General features: G+C 34.2%; 1 protein-coding gene across 1 annotated transcript in view; it reads right to left on the bottom strand.

Moving 5' to 3' along the window:
- Positions 1–2,948: 2,948 nt before the first annotated feature.
- LRRC2 (leucine rich repeat containing 2) overlaps positions 2,949–18,285 on the bottom strand; it is a 63,323-nt gene continuing 47,986 nt past the window's right edge. The window contains exons 5-8 of the mRNA XM_053931781.1: positions 8,698–8,843; positions 6,435–6,590; positions 4,460–4,596; positions 2,949–3,021 (exon numbers count right to left, since the gene is read on the bottom strand). Of these exons, the coding sequence (XP_053787756.1) occupies positions 2,972–3,021; positions 4,460–4,596; positions 6,435–6,590; positions 8,698–8,843 (489 nt within the window). The 3' untranslated portion in view covers positions 2,949–2,971. The remainder of the gene's footprint in view (positions 3,022–4,459; positions 4,597–6,434; positions 6,591–8,697; positions 8,844–18,285) is intronic.

Here is an 18,285-nt window from a genome sequence, read left to right on the forward strand (position 1 = left end):
ATGTGTTCTTGCAGCCCAGAAAACCAGCCCTATGTTGCAACAAAAGGAGTAAGGCCAGCCAGTCAAGGGAGGTGAGTCTCTGCTCTCCTGTGACTGCACCTGAAGTACTGCATCATTTTCAGCACAAGAAAGATATAGCCCTTTTAGAGTAGATCCAGAGGAGGGCTACAAAAGTCATTGAAACACCTCTTCTTTGAGGAAAGAGCTGGAGTACCTCTCCTTTGAGGAAAGGCTGAGAGAGTCGAGGTTGTTCAGCTTGGAGAAAAGGAGTCTTATTGCAGCTATTCAATATGAATAGGCTTATGAGAACATTGGAGAAAGACAATTTTAACGGGATTTCGAATGACAGGACAAAGGATAGGTCACAGTAAGAAACTGAAATAGGGTAGATTTAGTTTTAGATTGGATCTAAGGAAGAAATTATTTTTGACAAGCTTGGTGACTCACTGGGTGTTGTGGGTGCCCCATCAGGGGAAATATTCACGGTCAGCTTGGACGGGGCTTTGAAAACCTGATCTAATGAAAGATGTCCCTGTCTATGAGGGAGTGATTGGGATAGATGATCTTTGAATGGCCCTTCCAATTGAAATCGATCTGTGATTCCATGAAAATTGGATTGAAAGGTGTCTGAAGTTAAATTGGAGAACACTATTTGGACCCATGACTTGATTGTTACAGATTTTTTTTAGGAACATGTTAACCTGAACTTAAAAATTGCTGGTGATTGAGAATTCGTGTTTTATAAGTAATCTCATTTTTACTTTTAAGGAAAAACAGGCCTTTTGTTTCTCATTCAGATATGTGAATTGAAGTTTTAGTCTTCTGCCTTGTGTTTGCCTGCTGTATTAAAAAATCCTGCTTCTTTCATTCTTTCATTCTTGCATATAAATGCAAGATCATTCATTAGACAGGAATGATCTTGCATTTATAAACATTGACAAGCAAATGGACTTATGAACAATGCTGTTCAATGAACTTAAAAATGCATGGATTTTATTTATGCTAATTTTTTGTTTCTGTCTCCAAATTATTTGTAGCACTTTTATCTGTGACCACAGAAAATTTTAGAGTAAGATTAGCAGCAATGCTAAGGACTAATACGACATGTCTGTTCATGTACTTTCTGTTTGTGTATCCAATACTGCTAATAGTAGAATTTGCACTGGGACTTTCATTTTGTTAACTGAGTTTGCATCTCTAGTTTTTTATTTACAACTCCATTCTACAATTACAGCCTTTGTGATTTACTTTCCTATAATTTTCAGTGGATCATATTAGACTATGACAGAATTCTATAAATAGAATTTCAAATAGAAATGGAATTGAAATATAATTTCTATATCAGAACAGATTTCTCTCAGATGTTTATTACATCAATATCAATACTTAATCAAATAAATTTATAATTTCAATAAAATAAAGTTTGGTAGGATAGTTTCACATAGCCTAATTTCTCTAAGCCCACTTTGACACTATTTTATCCTATTTCAATTTCTTCATATTAATAAAAAATTTTTCTTTTATTATTCTGCTTCAGACCAATGTCAATTTTTCTTATTTTTTTAAATTTCCCCCTGGATCAGAACTTGCTTAAAATCAGCATTAACACCTGGAGACGAATTTGTGTGAGCTTCACTTTGATAGTAACATAACTCCAGAAAACTGTAAGTGGAATAAATAACACATCTACTCTTGGAAATGTTTTTTTCTTTTAAAATATTGAATGCTAGAATGTTGAAAAGAAAACATCTAAAGTTCTTTTTCTATACAGAAGCCTGAGGAGCTTATCCTTTGTTGCTTTGTGTTTTAAATATGGCTACTTAAGTGACATTCTACTGAACAAAACTGAAAATAGCTCATCCATAACAAAAAAAACAAAGATGTAAATATTATCTCACCTAACTGCAGTCATAAGTTTAGGACCATTTAAATTCCATAATTTGAGTCGAATTTCAGTCTCAATTCTCAAAGTCTCAAGTTTTTTAGATTAAAAAGATTGCTTTATTAAACAAAAAGTACATGTAAATCTAGGTTTCTGAAACTCTATATATACTTAAATAATTGTATATAAACAAATTATTAAATAGCAAGCAAAATAATGTTTCACCAGCAAACTCATTCTTACACTACTTGGAAAATTCCAACAAATATCCACAAAATCCTGTGATCTGAAACCATTAATATAAGACCTGTATCATCATTTTGCTGATAGTATTAGCTGACACCGCTTAGTGCCTTAAAACCTTACTTAGTATACTGCTATACTATAAGACTGCTTAGCACAGAAATTTCAATCACATTGGTACTTGAATTTACAAACAGATTAGAGCTTAAAATATGTTTGAATAAAAGGAGAAGTGCTACAGTTTCTAGATGGAAAGTTGTTGAAACTTATCTAAACTGAAAATTCCAAGAACAATTTTCTCACAGAACAGAACAGAGAATTTCTCACAGAATTTACATTCACACAGAATGTAAATGCAAACTATGGGTGTGTTCTCATTTGGATATTGTAAATACCGAAATGTGTGTTTGGTCTTAAGAAAACAACAGATCACATTCATTTTCTAAATCAGTCTATCCCCTTTTATAAAATCAAATCTCTTCCTAAGATCACGTTTTGCGTTTTGCTGTTTCAGCTACAACATACAATGTCTTCATTCTTCAGCTATGCCTGTGTATACTTAATTACAGTGGATGTTTACTTTCAGCAGGTCTACATGCAAATTAGTGGCGGTTGCTGTGAACTTAAAAATAAACATGTTGACTTAAAATGTGAAACAGCATCTTATGAAAGTTCTGCCGCTCCTTGTTTTATCTGTAGTTGCTTGAAAAGACTACAGAAAAAAATAAATAATTCAATATGATTTTGATGTCATTCTGGCCGTCAATATTTTCATGTCTTTACTATTCAGGTGGATTAAAAGAGAGTTATATAGATATTCAGTAGAGTTCTAGAGATTTTTAATCTTCAGAGCTGGAGACTGAGCATTACTTTTGTAGTGTAGGAAGGAGTAGACTCTGTAAAAAGAGAAAAAATAAATAAATCTCAGACTTTAGCTATGTAATCCAGCACAAATAAATGAAGCCCTTAGCTAGAAACACCTGGGTTTGGTCTTGTTTCAAAGGTACTCTGCAAATTATCTCTGTTTCTCAGATCTTCTGCCGGTTCATATTTTATGGAAGATATTCCTTCTACAGTCTGTTTTTCAAAAGCAGGTATTGGCATTATCTATAGCACAAAAGTTCAGAAGCAGAAAATACAAAAGTGATTCATGATCCAAACTCTTCATAAAAAGCAGGGAAGTAAGTCCTGTCTAGGAAGGAAGAAAACTGTATCCCTGAGCTGCTTTGCCCCAGAAGAGCATAAACTTGGCCTCTTCTCAATAGGGTCAAATGCAGGTTTCAGGCAGTCTGTCAGATGTCCATGTTTCCTAAGACTGTAGATACAACTCCATCACTACATATTTTACATCTGTCTCTGAAGCCAATTATGACCTCAGTTTTTTCCTCCACTGCTTTCTTCTCTCAGTTTTAACCACTGCTGTTACCGTTATCAGAATCCAGCACTTTTATAGCAGACTTCAGTTTAGAAATAGAATAAATATTCATATGCACAACTTATAGATGTTAAGGAACAGAAGTTTAGCATAAGAACAGGAAAAGTATTATGAAGTCACACCCTTCCTTTATATTTCTCTTTTAACAGGTTCTGTAGGACCACTATATAGACCCTTAAATTAAATGCAAGGAATAAAAATCTACTGTAAGATTCATTCCACAAAAGGCATTTCTACACATGAACTATTAAAGGAATTAAAATGAGCCTATGGGGTATTCTGTGTCACATGAAACTTTCCCCTTTTTCCTAAGAAATCTTATTAAAGGACACTCAAGTGAGCGAGGATTTCTCAATGATGATAAATATAAAACAGAACAGAAACATGAAGAAATATATAAAGTTTCAGGTGCTATGTAATAAAGATGAAAGCAGGTATTTTACTATAATTGTATAGTGGTTAAATAGTTAGTACCTTGAAGCAGATAATATTGTCAAAGAATATTCTACCAAAACAACAAGGCTTTCATATATATACTGTCCTTGTTGAGGAGGAGAAGCACTTCTTCAGGAATTCAAAATCACTAATACTTATCCCAAGAGAAGTAAGTAAATCTAGAGAATGAGAATATTCTTTGTGTACACCATCAATCAATTGAGGTTAAGGCATATACCAACACAATTAATTTTGTATACCTTTGTTCAATATCAAGGGTATTAATTCAAGTCCAAACTTTTAACAAAGCAGATTTGGCATTTTACTATTAGTCTTATTTAATACAATAAAAGACAACTAGAGTTTAAGGGTCTATTGCTTGTCCTCTTAAAAATGAATGGTCACAATATATATCTGCATTTATGTTCAAGATAGCAGAAAGCTTACTGCAAATTTACACATACCCCTTTCCCTTAGGTCTTCAATGTATGCTTTCATAAACTCTTTCTCAACTTGCTCACGTTCACGTTCATTTTCTATAATTTCTTCAGTGTCTTCACATACAATCGTTTCTACCGGACTGTCCTTGAGACTTACAAATCTAGGCAGAGATTAACACAAAAACGTATGTAAAGGCAGCTGAACAACACTGGCCATAATGAATGACAGTTTAGAAATTACTACCAGAGCTAGAAGCAGAAATGTAAAGAACATTAGCTCAATTTTGCACTATGCCATAGTTAGGATACATCTATTATAGAAATACAGATTTCAAAAGGACCTTTCTCTATAATCCACCTTCCATATAAAAAATTATCAGGTTTATCTTCTTTTCATCTATCTACATAAATCATTCTTCATAATAACAGGTATAGTTCTTTATTACAGAGCTTCTGACTGACTACACTGTAATTTCCCCATCTGTTAATGAGCAATATGAACTTCATCCTAACAGTATTGCCTAGCAATCTAGAATTTTGCCACAGTCATTTAGCTGCAATATGTGCTTCCATTTTTTGGTTATTGCATTACTTGTCTTTTACAATACATGAGAGGACATGCATTATTTTGTAATTGAAAATATTGTAAAGGTAAACTTTGCAGGTGAAAAACTAAGTGGTTACATAAACAACTTATATCATATGCAAATAAGTGCATAGCATTCTGAAAATCTCCGATTTTTGCTCCAAGAAGGAAAAAAATTTAAGTGCTGTTACTTTTAAAAGAACAAATGTTCCAACAAATTATGGCTTTCTAAAATTTTGATGAATTGCTGTAAGTTTGTGATCAGCTTGTGACTTGTTGGCCCAGGTACCCACCAAACACCTCTCTCTGCCCCTCTCTTCAACTAGGCAGGAGAGAATAGCAAATGAAAAAATGGTAAATAAACTTAATGAGAAAAGTAAAACCTATGCATAGAAGAAAAGCAAAGGAAAGAAAAAAAAAAATTACTCTCTAAATCACTCTCTCTTTTCAAAAGGTAATGTCTAGCCACTTCCTGGGAAGCAGAGACTCAATATATGTAGCTGGTTTCTTTGAAAGACAAAAACGTCAATAACCCATGATCCACCACCCCTCTCATTTCTTTTAGCTTTACATGCAGAGCATGACAATATATGGTATGAAACATCCTTTTGGCCAATTGGAGTCAACTGTTCTGGCTGGTGTCCCCAACTGTCCATGCTGTGTCCTCTCCCAGCCTCCAGCTCACCCTCACCCTAAGATGCTTTCTTAGGGGACAGCCTAAGATGGAGAGACAGCCTTGATGCTGTGCCACCACTGTTAAACAACTGCTAAAAGCACTGATGTGTTATTAACACCTTTCTAGCTGCCAGTGCAAGGAATAGCTCTAAGAGAGGAGGGTAATTCCATCCACAGCTTATTCCACTCTGAACCAGACCCAGTGTAGAGTCTGAAATGGTTCCATAATCAAAAACATGAACATTGCCTGCAGAAATGCAATATCTCTGTAACTGCAGACTACAATTTAGGTCTTTTAGTCTTATCCTGCATGCAGCAGTAAGGTGGTATTTTACAGCAAACTACCAAACCAATGTGACCTTACCTAACATTTTCCTAGCCATGTCTCCCTCCCCCAGCAAGATGCTTTTGTCATCACTGAGCTTATCAGCAGCTAGATTGCAGGCTACTGGTCCCACCCTGAAGCATGGTTTTGCAACTCCAGAATTAGAGATGCTATGGCCCAGTCTACCCAGGAATAGCAGTTTAGACATAGAGATGCACAATGTGGGTAACTGTAGATGAAAATCATAAAGCTGCAGATCCTCTGTAATTTCCAATCTTTTTAATGCCTCCTTTACCACTCTGATATAAATTGGGTCAGAATTTGTAGAAATATGCTAGTGAAAGCATTTCTTCTGGGTGTATCTTACCTTATCTTCTTAAGAATATTTCCCTTTCTCTCTCACTTTTACTTACTTTAAACCTGTGGTTGACTCACAGATGGCTGTGGGTATCTCAACCAGGTCATCACCACTGACAACCAGCAAACTGAGCTTTGGCATATTGACAAGAGCTCGTGGAAGATAAGTCAACTTGTTTTTCTGTAGAAGAAGTGTCTGCAATTCATCTAACCTGTAAAGATGTCAAAGATAGAGATGACGTAAAATATTTATTTGAAATAGGAACATCTAGCCAAGATAGTAATACTGACTTGATCTTGTGTATAATAGGAGCAATTGCATGCAACATCTTTGTCTTAAAAAGTCACTCAAGCACTACTTTCACAAAATTTCATCAACTTTAATGGAAATCTTCAGTACTGGGTCAGCATTATAGTATTAATAGCATACCACTGACAAGTAATCAGAAGCATGCTCAAGATAAAAGGTTACCAAATTTACTGTGTTTTCATACAGAAAATGTGGACAGAACATGATATAAAGTTTCACCATGTGCATCCTGCAGCTAATGAAAGATACAGGCCACCAGACTACCCATATGCTGGTTTCTATGAATCAGATATGTCTGTGGTAGGCAGTACATCTCCAGCTATTGTTTTTCATTAATAATTAATACTGTGGGGAGCAAGAGAAAGACCAGCTCCTCGTCGAAAGGTTCTTGCAAGTTGTCCCAATGAAATCAATTTAATGACAGTGTTTTGTGGAGGAACTTTTGTTTTATTTCCCCTGGCTTTCCCTAATGCAATAGAAATTTGTGTCTGTGCCTTTATTCCTTGTATTAGGTAGAAGACAAAGAGCATAGCAAATTGATGAAAAAAATTTGTTTTATTTGACTGGAAGGGTCCCTTCCTAAAACGCTGTTGACGGGCTATGCTTGTCAGGCCCATGCGGTTTGTTTGAATTCAGGTAGAAATATTAAGTAAGGCTTCAGTTTACTGTCAACTCATCTTTATTAATCACAGACTATTGTAATGGTATTACAGACAATGATAATTCACAGAGGTTCTTTGACACCACAGGCATTGAAATAATGAGTCTGAGTGAGAGTATTAGTTTACTGATGTGGGGGTTATCCTGACATTTTTTAGTCTTCTAAATGCACATGAGCCCAAAGTCAAACAAAGAAAACCTTATTTTTTGTTGTCTGATTATGCTATTATAGCATCAAATCTGGCAACTCAGTACAAAATGGAGAAGATAAAATGTAGAAAGGGAATAATTTGAAGCTAATGGAATATAGATTACAGGGGGAAAAGGTTCTATAAGTTGAGAAGGTAACCTTCCCTAAAGGAAAAACATCCTCTTAGGAACTCTTTGAAGTTAGTTAAATCTCTGGTCAGATTCTCTGGGAAAAGATGGCAAGCTTATGTTGTTTGTTGTGAATTACTAGCACAAGTTGAGACCAGTGCTGCTGTCAGAATAATCTGTGGTTACACCATGTCCCAGAAAAGTCTTTTTGCCCAGCAAAAAAAGGCCTTGCAAAAGTTAGGAGTGAATGAGTTTTCTGTGAAGTTTATTCTGCCTCAGGGATTTCTATTCCCAGATAAATAAATAATCTTGAATGTTTTTTTAATAAACTTTACTTAATATGTTTGGGTTTTTTCACTTAAGGGTAGGTAAAGTTTCATAAACCAAGTTGCCGCAGCACTCTAGAGTAAATAGTTAAGCTCACGGATAAGAAAAGTGCTTTCTTAGGCTAGCAAGTCCCATTAAAGGGATCAGAATGATTTTTTAAAAACTAGTTCAAAGTGGTTATCTAAACTGGGAGAGTGAGTATATGTGCACACATTCGTATTTACTTCAGAGTAGAAGGGGAGGATTGTCAATGGGGTTTTTGAATTTTACCAATATTTTTCTTCTTTACTAACAAAGCTTATCAGGCTCTTTGAGTAACTCAAATATGCTTTAGTTCACTTTCTCCTCCCCATCTACCCTCCAGAGAGTTACTGCTGCCAATTCCATATGGTGAGTTCCCTGTGCTGGAACTGGAGCAGAGTATATCCAGTGAACTTCCCAAAAAAAACAATACCTAGATAAAATTACAAATTATTATGAAAGCAGCAAAAAATACATTTTGTTAACTGACTGCCATCAATGAGCTAGTAAAATTAGATTTTGTTCTCAGACCCAGTCCATCAATAACAGAAATATTAGCGTGCAAAAATACCTGATACATTTCCAAATATGACTTTCCATCAACAGTGTCCCTTGAAAGCTTTTTACTTTCTAAATTTACTTAAGAGTTCCTATATCTGTCATTGAATTAAAACATAAACTACCTGTCTATATCTTCTGGGAGATCTTTCAGGCTGTTGCTGCTAATATCCAACCACTGCAAATTAGACATTCGGAGTACACAAATTGGAATAGAATGGAACTTGTTTGCTGACACATCCACAAATGTGAGTTGTTTCAGGTTACTTAGCTAGAACGAAATGGTGCTTTATTTTAGTTACTTTTTGCAAATACAAGAAGACATTTCATTCATCAACCATTTTTATTTCTCTTAAAGCACTTAGAAAGATAAAAATTCTTTTATCCATTTTCAACCATTTTCCAGCCTTGTCTCTTAGTCATCATTTTATAAAGAAAGTAATTCAGAAACCCCTACCCCCCCAAATTGTTCATCACCTTTCTTACAGCATCAGGGGACTGGATGAAATTTTTATTCTTTAAAACCCTACAGGTTTAGATGACAAGTCTGGAACCAGAAAATTAGTAGGTTCTGAGGTAACAAAAGATAATTTTTATAACTAATAGGTTACCATTCTCAAAAGCAGAGATTTGATAACCCTATCAAAATTACAAAGATTTCCTTCACTATAACTCTACTGTGCACTGAGAGTGTATTACTAGCACATTATTAGAAAATGAAACTATCAATTTTAGCCAACGGATAATTAGGTCCAATATTTTTCAAAGATCTTTAAAAACACATCCTCCATACTGTGAACTAAATATACAATAAAGTACACTAGATATTTTTATTGAAATAATTTTCAAATGAATTCTATTTTTACTTTATAAACACTAAATACAATTAAGATTAAGTACAAATGTAAAATATACCTGTTAAAGAAATTAATGTGTTGAATAGAGTTCTCTGTGTAGTGAGTCAATTATACACTCTACCAATGTTCATAAAACCATGCAGCCAGCTAAAGCGAATGTCAAAAGAGTATAAATGTTAACCAAAAAAGTATTATAGAATAGAAATTGTATTTCTGAAGTTCTAATCATCAGTCACCATCACAATTCAACTCTACAGATCATGATACAGAAAAAAAGTAGCAAAAAAATTTCCTTGGCCTTTACCTGAAGGTACCTTAGAATATAGAAATAAAACCTCAAACCAAACACATTTACCACTTCCAAGGCAAGCAGAACACATGCAAAAGATAAAATATGAAAAAATTATAAACTAATAAAATACATTATGAATCCTTGACAATTATTTTTTAATTATTAAGAATTAAGACCTGCAGGGTTTTTTTACATTTTCTATCCCAGCTCCTTTTTATTGCAATACTGCCAGACTTTCATCTTAATTTGACCTTTGCTATTTAAAGTCCTCATCCTCACAGCATGGTGCTGTGACAGAGCTAGTTTCTTTAGGGACATTTTGATGGTGGATTTTTTGTTGTTGGTTTGGGGTTTTTTTTGTGGTTTTTTTTTTTTTTTGTTTTTGTTTTTGTTTTTGTTTTTTGGTTTTGTCCTGCTTTTTGATTTTGGGTTTGTTGTTTTGGGTTTTTTTGGGGTTTTTGTTTGTTTGTTTGTTTGTTTTTGTGGGTTTTTGTGGGGGTTTTTTGTTGTTGTTTGTTTGTTTGTTTGTTTTGTAGTGTTGGGGTTTTTGTTGTTGTTGGGGGTTTTTTTTGAGGGATGTAGGTTTCTTGTTTGGTTTGGGGTTTTGTGGGGTTTATTTGCTTGCTGTTTCTTTTTTCTAGTTATAGCCTCATAAGCTGCAGAATCTTATCATCTTGAGAAATATTTTCAGGGAGGTTTATTGAAGCTATCCTATTACAAATTACTACACAATGAAGTTTATCTTTCAAAAACATAATAGAGGTTCAGAGTTCCTGTAGTCAAAGGTATAATTTCAAAATCTCCCCCCCACTGTCTTAAAACAGTCATGGGTGAGTCATCACCATGGATATGTCTCACCACAGATTCAAAGTAGGCAAACACATTTTATTGTGACACTTTTAACTTTCCAACAATTTGTCATTTTGGAGACTGACTAAAAGCAATGAATATTCCATCATATTCTGTAAATTTTCCAGATACTGAATCTATTTTCCAGAAAAACAGAAAGCACAGCAACTCTTCTAGAATGTAGGAAAAGGACAGTATGGAAAATAACTGGTACCATCTTTATACTGCAATAACTTTGTGATTTCAAATTATTATCACAATTTCAAATCCCAAGCAAATATTTAAAGTTTCTCTAAATTCTGAATAATTTACTAAAATTGCTGATACATGTATTTCAACAAACTCTGCTCCCAAAAATTTTGCAGGTACAGAATTAAAATCATATCCCACAAGTTTAAATGCCACCCAAAATATTCTCGAACCATCCCCAAAGAAGAAAAGCGACAACCTCTAAATACAGAGTAGCAGATACATGTTAAAATATACTTTCTTTACTGTTCACTCAAGTTCCTAAACACTTTACTTTTACATACAGTCACCTGTCACACTGAAACAACTTGGTAACATTAAGATTAGATGGTAAATTTATATTTCTTCAACTAGTCTTCCTGAAAGTGCTTTATGGAATTAAATATTACAAGCTATCTTAATATAGCAGTATTACTTTTTTAAGAAATATAGCTGTTTCTTCCATTTTTCAAATAGTATGGTATATTGATTGGTTTAATACTTTAATACTTGGTTAGATCAAAATATACATTTTCAGGAGCTTGTATTCCCATAAAAATGTACAAACAAAACAAAAGACCATCTACTCTATCAACACAAATTTTGGTTCAGCATGCCACAGAACATTTCAAGCCAGGTTATATTGTGTAACCTGCAAGCCCTCAGTACTTGTACAATATTTAACAAAGCTGTCCATTTTCTAGAGTGTGCTGAAACCTAATGGAGTTTTTAATTTAATATCTTCATTATATGCTACCAACAAATGCCTTTGATAGATGATGCATTGGAAATTATGGTAGCTGTGTATTATATTTTCTGAAGAAAACATTTTGTATTTTATTTCTTCTTAAAGGACTGATGGATTTTTGCACCTTTTGCAACATGTCATCTTCAAACAAGAATGGGTCTCATATAATTTTTAAGTTATCATTCATTTTTGCTTGACATTGATTTTTACTATTTTCCTTTATGATGCAACTTTGAATCAATCACTATATAGCTTTATGCAAGTTCCATTTAAAAAAAATAGCCATATTTAATAGTCTAGATACCTGGGCAGACTTATTGCATTACTTATGTTTAATCATTCTTGTCATTTTTCTTTGACAAACTGCACCATTTATCTTCATAATTTTGTGTTCAGACTTACTCCAGATAACATTGTAGAGGTCCACTGCTTCTTTTTTCTCTGGCAGTTAAACCTCCAGTTGAAAGAAGAACATGTCCTGGACTGAACTATTATTTGATTAATGGGTGTGGTTTTATTTTTCTTCTGCTTTTTTGCTGTGAAAGGGATTTGCATATAAAGGTTGCATGTTTATTTACCATGAATTGCCTACTACTTAGCATCAACACATTAAAAGGTGCAACATTGTGTTAAAATACCATATTTTTCAGTGACATGTAAATAACAGAAACTGCAACCCATCAAAGTCAATACATGATAAGACATGCAAAGGATTAACCTAAATAGAAATGTCTATCCGTGCATTACAAATGCTCTTTTGCCTAGAAATTTCAGAAGTGATGTCAGAGAAAATTTGTACCACTTCAGTAGTACAGACTATCACATATATTGTTTCCCATAGATTGACACATTATTAACCTGATGAACACAGTGGGATACGTATGAAAAAGAAACACCCTAGGAGCAGACTGCATAGTTGTCCACTTAGATATTGTGACTTCAAACCAAGTGCCTATCTTTTCTTTCATTGAACTGTAAGTGTAACCTTTTCTATAATTTCACTGACATTCATGGATAAAAGCAACAATTACAGAAACCTAGTACAAGAATCTTTAGAGGCAGAATATACCTTTCATGAAGATACAGTTGTATATTTATAGCCCAGTTCACCATAAGACTGCTAAATTGGACTCTTGATGGGGCAAAGGCGTTCAATAGTCAATCCAATGGCTTAGAAACAGAGTACTAATTTCATGTGTTTTGTGACAAAACCCTCTGAAGCCTAAAAATAGATTAAATCAAACATTTCATTTGGTAGTATCTTGTGCAGTGCCTTAAAGAGCACAGTTATCTGTCTCAAGCACTGTTAAGGCCGCTGTTAAAGAGAAGGACTTTGCCACGAGATGAGATAAGCACAGAACAGAGTGATAGGATGGCACTAACTCCAGGCCTGGTGGAGGTGAGATTGGGCTAGTACATCCTGGACAACCCAGAAAAAAATTCACACTGCGGTAAAATCTGTAAAGAAGCAGCTGATCAAGTGCTTATCACCAAAGCTCACCCCAAGCTATGGTATGGATAGCATCCATAATCACCGAAGCTCCTCTGAAAAGACCTCAATTGATACCTGGAATTTGGAAAGTAAATTAAGCCACCACATCAGGAGCTTGAGATAAAATAAAGGTCGTGCTATTGTCTGAGTGTTATCTCATGGGAGAGGTTAATAAAGCTTCGGGAGAAGAATCTATCACTGATACTGAGCACAAAGAATGCAGAATTTATGGGCCTCAAGGAAAGCCAACTCAGTAACTGTGCTGAAATCATCTCCATCTGGATAAAAGGTAATTCCTGCAGGGGAAGATCATGAGCACCGACTCACAACCTACCAACCCAAGAAACCCACCAACTCAAAAGGAGATAAAAACTAAGGACATGGTCTTACTACGATTGGAAGTTAGGTTATCACATGACCAATAGAATAAGAGAACAGTGTAGCCAATGATCATTAATTCCTTTGTTTTCTAAAATGTATAAATAGTGAAGAGTATTGAAAGACATCAAGAATGCCACCACCAAGAAGCCCAGGGTGATTAAGGGCCAGGGGGACACTGCTGGATTCAAGGGTGGCAAATGTCTTCTACTTTATATCTCTCTTTCCCCTCTGCCTTTTCTACTTCTTTCTTTCTACCTCATACTTATTGTTAAATAAAATCTGTGTTGTTGACTTCAGCATATGCTGTTGTTTGCACCTTAATTAGGGCAGAGGCATTTCTCACTGATTGGATCATGATATCTTGGTAAGCTATATCCAAGAAATATAAGTGAAAGACAGTCTTCACTGTGATGGCATCATTCTGATTTTGAGTGCTAAAATCCTAAGCCTTTTCTAGAGCTAATCCACCCACAGACATTGTTGTCCTTATGCCAAACCATTTACTTGGAAGCTTAACATTGTCCCCTTTCACTGTTCATCATTTCATCATCCAAACAGCTAAAGTTTAGTGTCTAATAGGGTAAATACAGCTATGATGTTAGATAGAATCTTAGCTAATCTTCTTAGAATTAGAAGTTCATAGAAAGAGACTTCACTTGTTATTAAAGTAGGTTTTTTGTATGCACAAATCTTTCATTAGATCTACAGAAAAATGAGGAAATTAGTTTTATGCAATATTCACAAAATACATGCAATACATGCAACACATGAAATGTTCACAAAAGTATCAGGTATTGATCATTCACAGGTGATTGAAGAATCACATAGTAATAAGGGCAGGACTATCATCACACAGTTAAAAATCTCTATTAATGTGAATTATGTTTTTAAGTATAGGAGCTGTTCCAAGCCAACATAAGAGTCACATGTATGAAATTAAGTTCCCAATTAAGGATTTCCTGAGTTAAAGCCAAAACAAATCTTCTGTCTCAAAAAATAAAATTATGTTAATTACTTATGTTAAATTTTCATAGCTTTGATGCTGCAGCTACACAGTCTGCATATATTATTTGCCATCATAAACTTTGCCATCATAAAATCATCTCATATTCAAATTTCCAGAACTTGTAAATTAAGGACACACTTTAGAAAGGAAAACTAGGCTCGACCAAAGGTCAATTAAAGATTTTTCATTAACTTAAATAGCTCCAGTAGCTCAATTTGGGAGTGTACTCTTCATGTTTCAATTAAAATCATTAGAGGAGGAAGAACAGTAATGCCAGTAGTATATGGACATTAAATGACCTATCCATTTGGATAGGTCATTTGGAGACAAAGTGTCTTTGAACATACCAAAAGACTCTTTAAAGATATATTCTCTTCCTTCACCAAGAGATTATCAATATTGCTTACTCTTACAACAGAATAGAGAGAAAGCCAAAAACATTTTTTCATTTCCGCTTCAAGGTGCATAGCAATTGAAGAAATACTATTCAGATGGTGCCATCTTAATTATGATTCAAGCATGTACAACGATTCTGGTTTGCCATGACAACACAATGCACCCTGGGAAGTTACCCTTCTGGTTCAAAAAATCAAGTATGCTCAATTTAGCTCATTCTGAAACCCAGAATAAATCACTATTTTCCAAAATGAGATATGGGAAAAACATCCAAAAGATACGGAAATTTTATTCTGTAGCAACTTTAAAATATATTATAAACAAAGTTGACAGCTCAAATAAAGAATTATAGTACATTAGCTATAAATAATTGTATAAATACAGAATATAAATATTCTATGGATAAATAATTATATAAATAAAGAATTATATTACGTTTTGTTTTACATTGATAAAATAGAAAACATTCACTTCAAAAGAAAAGATTCTCAAGGATGTTTGAAGAGGTAATATAAGCATAAGAGAACTGAGTAATGATGCAATATTGACAGACGGAAAATAAATAATTAGGAAAATTGTGAGAGAAAATCATAGAGATAAAACTAATAATGTGGTTCTGTAGTTCTAATTTTGTTACAATCACCCCATTTTGATGATTGATGATGAAATCGTTTCACCTTATATATACTGGGGCTGAGCAACTACAACAATCTGTGTTCTACACCAGATTGAGCAGAGATAGCCTAACAAGCTTGGAAAAAAGATTTTTACAAAATGCCAGCCAGAAATCAGCTTGCTAATAAATTAAGTGGAAGACATAATGTTATGGCAAAAAAGATACTTCTACCTCAGCAGCAGAGGTCAAAAGATTTGCAATTTGTGAGCCACATTTATGATACCAAGAATAAGCATCTCTGTGGTTTTTTTGCTTTGCAAACAGAAATGGTGGAAATTCTTTTTGTCATGGCACAGAGTAACTTCACCAAAATCACAAGATTCCTACCATTCACAAGTGCTGAGAACTACAGCAGCTGTGAACAACTGTCTACCAACAGGAGAACCCTGCAACTTGGATCTGGATTTGTCTTCTTGAAGCAGGTGTGAAATTCACAATGAAGATAAGACTACTTTGCACGCTGTGACGTATCTTATCTGGAATTAGACCATGTGTAGTACAGCATATTGTTGTAAAATATCCATTATAAAAATTATTTTTCTTTTCACTCCACAGATTACATGTGTAAGACACTGATAGTATACAAACCTACAATTGAGGACACTGTCAACAATTCAACACAACAGGTCACTGCTTTGTGGCTTGACAGGATTACAGCAAATTTTCTCTTCCTCCTCTTCCTTCCTTTCTTATAGTGCTGCTAGACACACATGGGTTTTTTATTTACTTTCCTTCAGGTAGTGACAAAACTGACAGGAAAATTTTGACTATCTCTCTTCCCAAAGGATTCAGTTCTCCCTATTTTATAACTGTTATTCTTAGGAAGTTTTATGTTGTGCTTTGACATAAACATGCAAAAACAAATTGAAAATAAAGCTAATATTAGTACAATAATCAGATATGCAAGAGGTCTTTTCCTGACTTGGACAAGAAAGCTAAGGAATGGCAAATATGTAGTGTGTACAGTGAGCAGGTTTTTGTACAAATAGATATCTGGCTACTTTCTAAGAATTTGTTGGTGCAATTAAGAGCACGAGGCTGTGAATTCTTACAGTTTTTAGTGCTGCATTGCTACTTTGCACCACTCCATCCAGTTTGTGACCGAATAACCTTAGGGCACGCATTGAATTATGTTGTTCTTATTAGGTGTCTGATAAATATAAAAAATAATACTTATTCATATACATACTTTAGAAAGCTTGCAATGAAGCTGGACTTTCAAAATGCACTTTAGAGATAGAATTTGCCTAATGTGAAATTTACAGAGATGTGACACAGGTTCTGGAGAGCAGTCCTCTAGTAATACTACTCTGCCATGTAGTCTTTGGTAGGAATGATAACATAGCAAGCCTACAAACATCATCTGCTTTTTACTGGAAAGTCTGGAAATTATCTTTTTCTTGGTTGGTTGGTTGATTGGTTGATTGGTTTTTTCCTATTATACGCTAATGAAGCATTTGCTGAAATGGTTTATAAACAAAAACAGCTGCCTGCAAAGAATATATCTGGCCAGGTCTTCAGTGTAGCCAAGAGGATCTTGTATTTCTGGGAAGCTGCTAAGTCTAAATTATATCAAGACCTCTTCCATTAGCTCGGAGTACCTCAGGAAGATATAGGCATGAATGCAGCTGAAGGCTTGTTCCATAAGCCCCTTGGATTGCTAAATATTGTCCTGTGTCTCTTAAACAAGAAAAAAATGGCTAACAAAATCAGTCATCTGGCCTGTCCCAGCATAGCTGTTCAGAAGACGAATTGTGTAGAATCAGGTTTCATGGTACTGAAACAGTATAACCTCAGATACATTTTACACTTTTATTTCTGCACCCTATATCAACATAAGTAGCTTACACACAGAAATTTAATACTCAATTCCCTCTAGATTGTGTCCAAGCTACTTATCTTTGTTTAGCTACATATTGCTGCTAGAGGCATATACAGCCCGAGTAATTTTTTAATAATAAAACAAAAAACTTTGACATATTTGTGTATATCATGTGCAATATCAGATAATATTTTCTGTGGCCATGACATTTTACAAATACCTATATAATGTTTTGAGCATATAAAAGCATGAATATAACAAAAGAAAGTATGACTGCTGAGCAAACACATAGGAGTAACATTTATTATTAACAGCATGCATCTGAAACTGTCAAGATTTTCACAACTGAAAATAAAATCTAATACCAAGAAGCAAAAGCTAATGCAAGAACATTTATTAAACTGACTGAAACTTGGGAAAAGATGGAAAAAATAAAAAAGTAACTTCATTAAAGACTTGCACTCACTATGCGTTAGTGATCAAAAGAGCAAATAAATTGTTGGATATATATGTAATGTGATATACAATAATTAATCCCAAATTACTTCCCACTAAGTAAAACAACACTACACACAAAACACCATAATTCCCAATTTTTCACTAGGTAAATTATAGTAATATAAGGGATTTGGAGATGAACAATAAATAATAACAGAATGAAAATACTTTGTTATTTTCTTTAAATTTTCAGTTTGCAGTAGTTCTGAAAGACCTAAATCAAGATTAGGAAAAACTGTAAAAGTTAGAATAACTGAGTGAGAAATTGGTAATTCATGATGTATTTTTCCTTGACAATGTTCCTCACAAGAGCAACATAACCAAAAAGCATTGCACCTCTCAATAAAATGAAATCTCTACACAATTGCATTCTAGAATTTGCAACAACATGTTTTGAAATTATTTTGCAGAATTCTGATGAAAATGACATTTAGATAAATAATGAAAACCTCTATTTCTATATCACAG

This window comes from Vidua chalybeata, chromosome Z (genome assembly GCF_026979565.1).
Source record: "Vidua chalybeata isolate OUT-0048 chromosome Z, bVidCha1 merged haplotype, whole genome shotgun sequence".
NCBI classification, from domain to species: domain Eukaryota; kingdom Metazoa; phylum Chordata; class Aves; order Passeriformes; family Viduidae; genus Vidua; species Vidua chalybeata.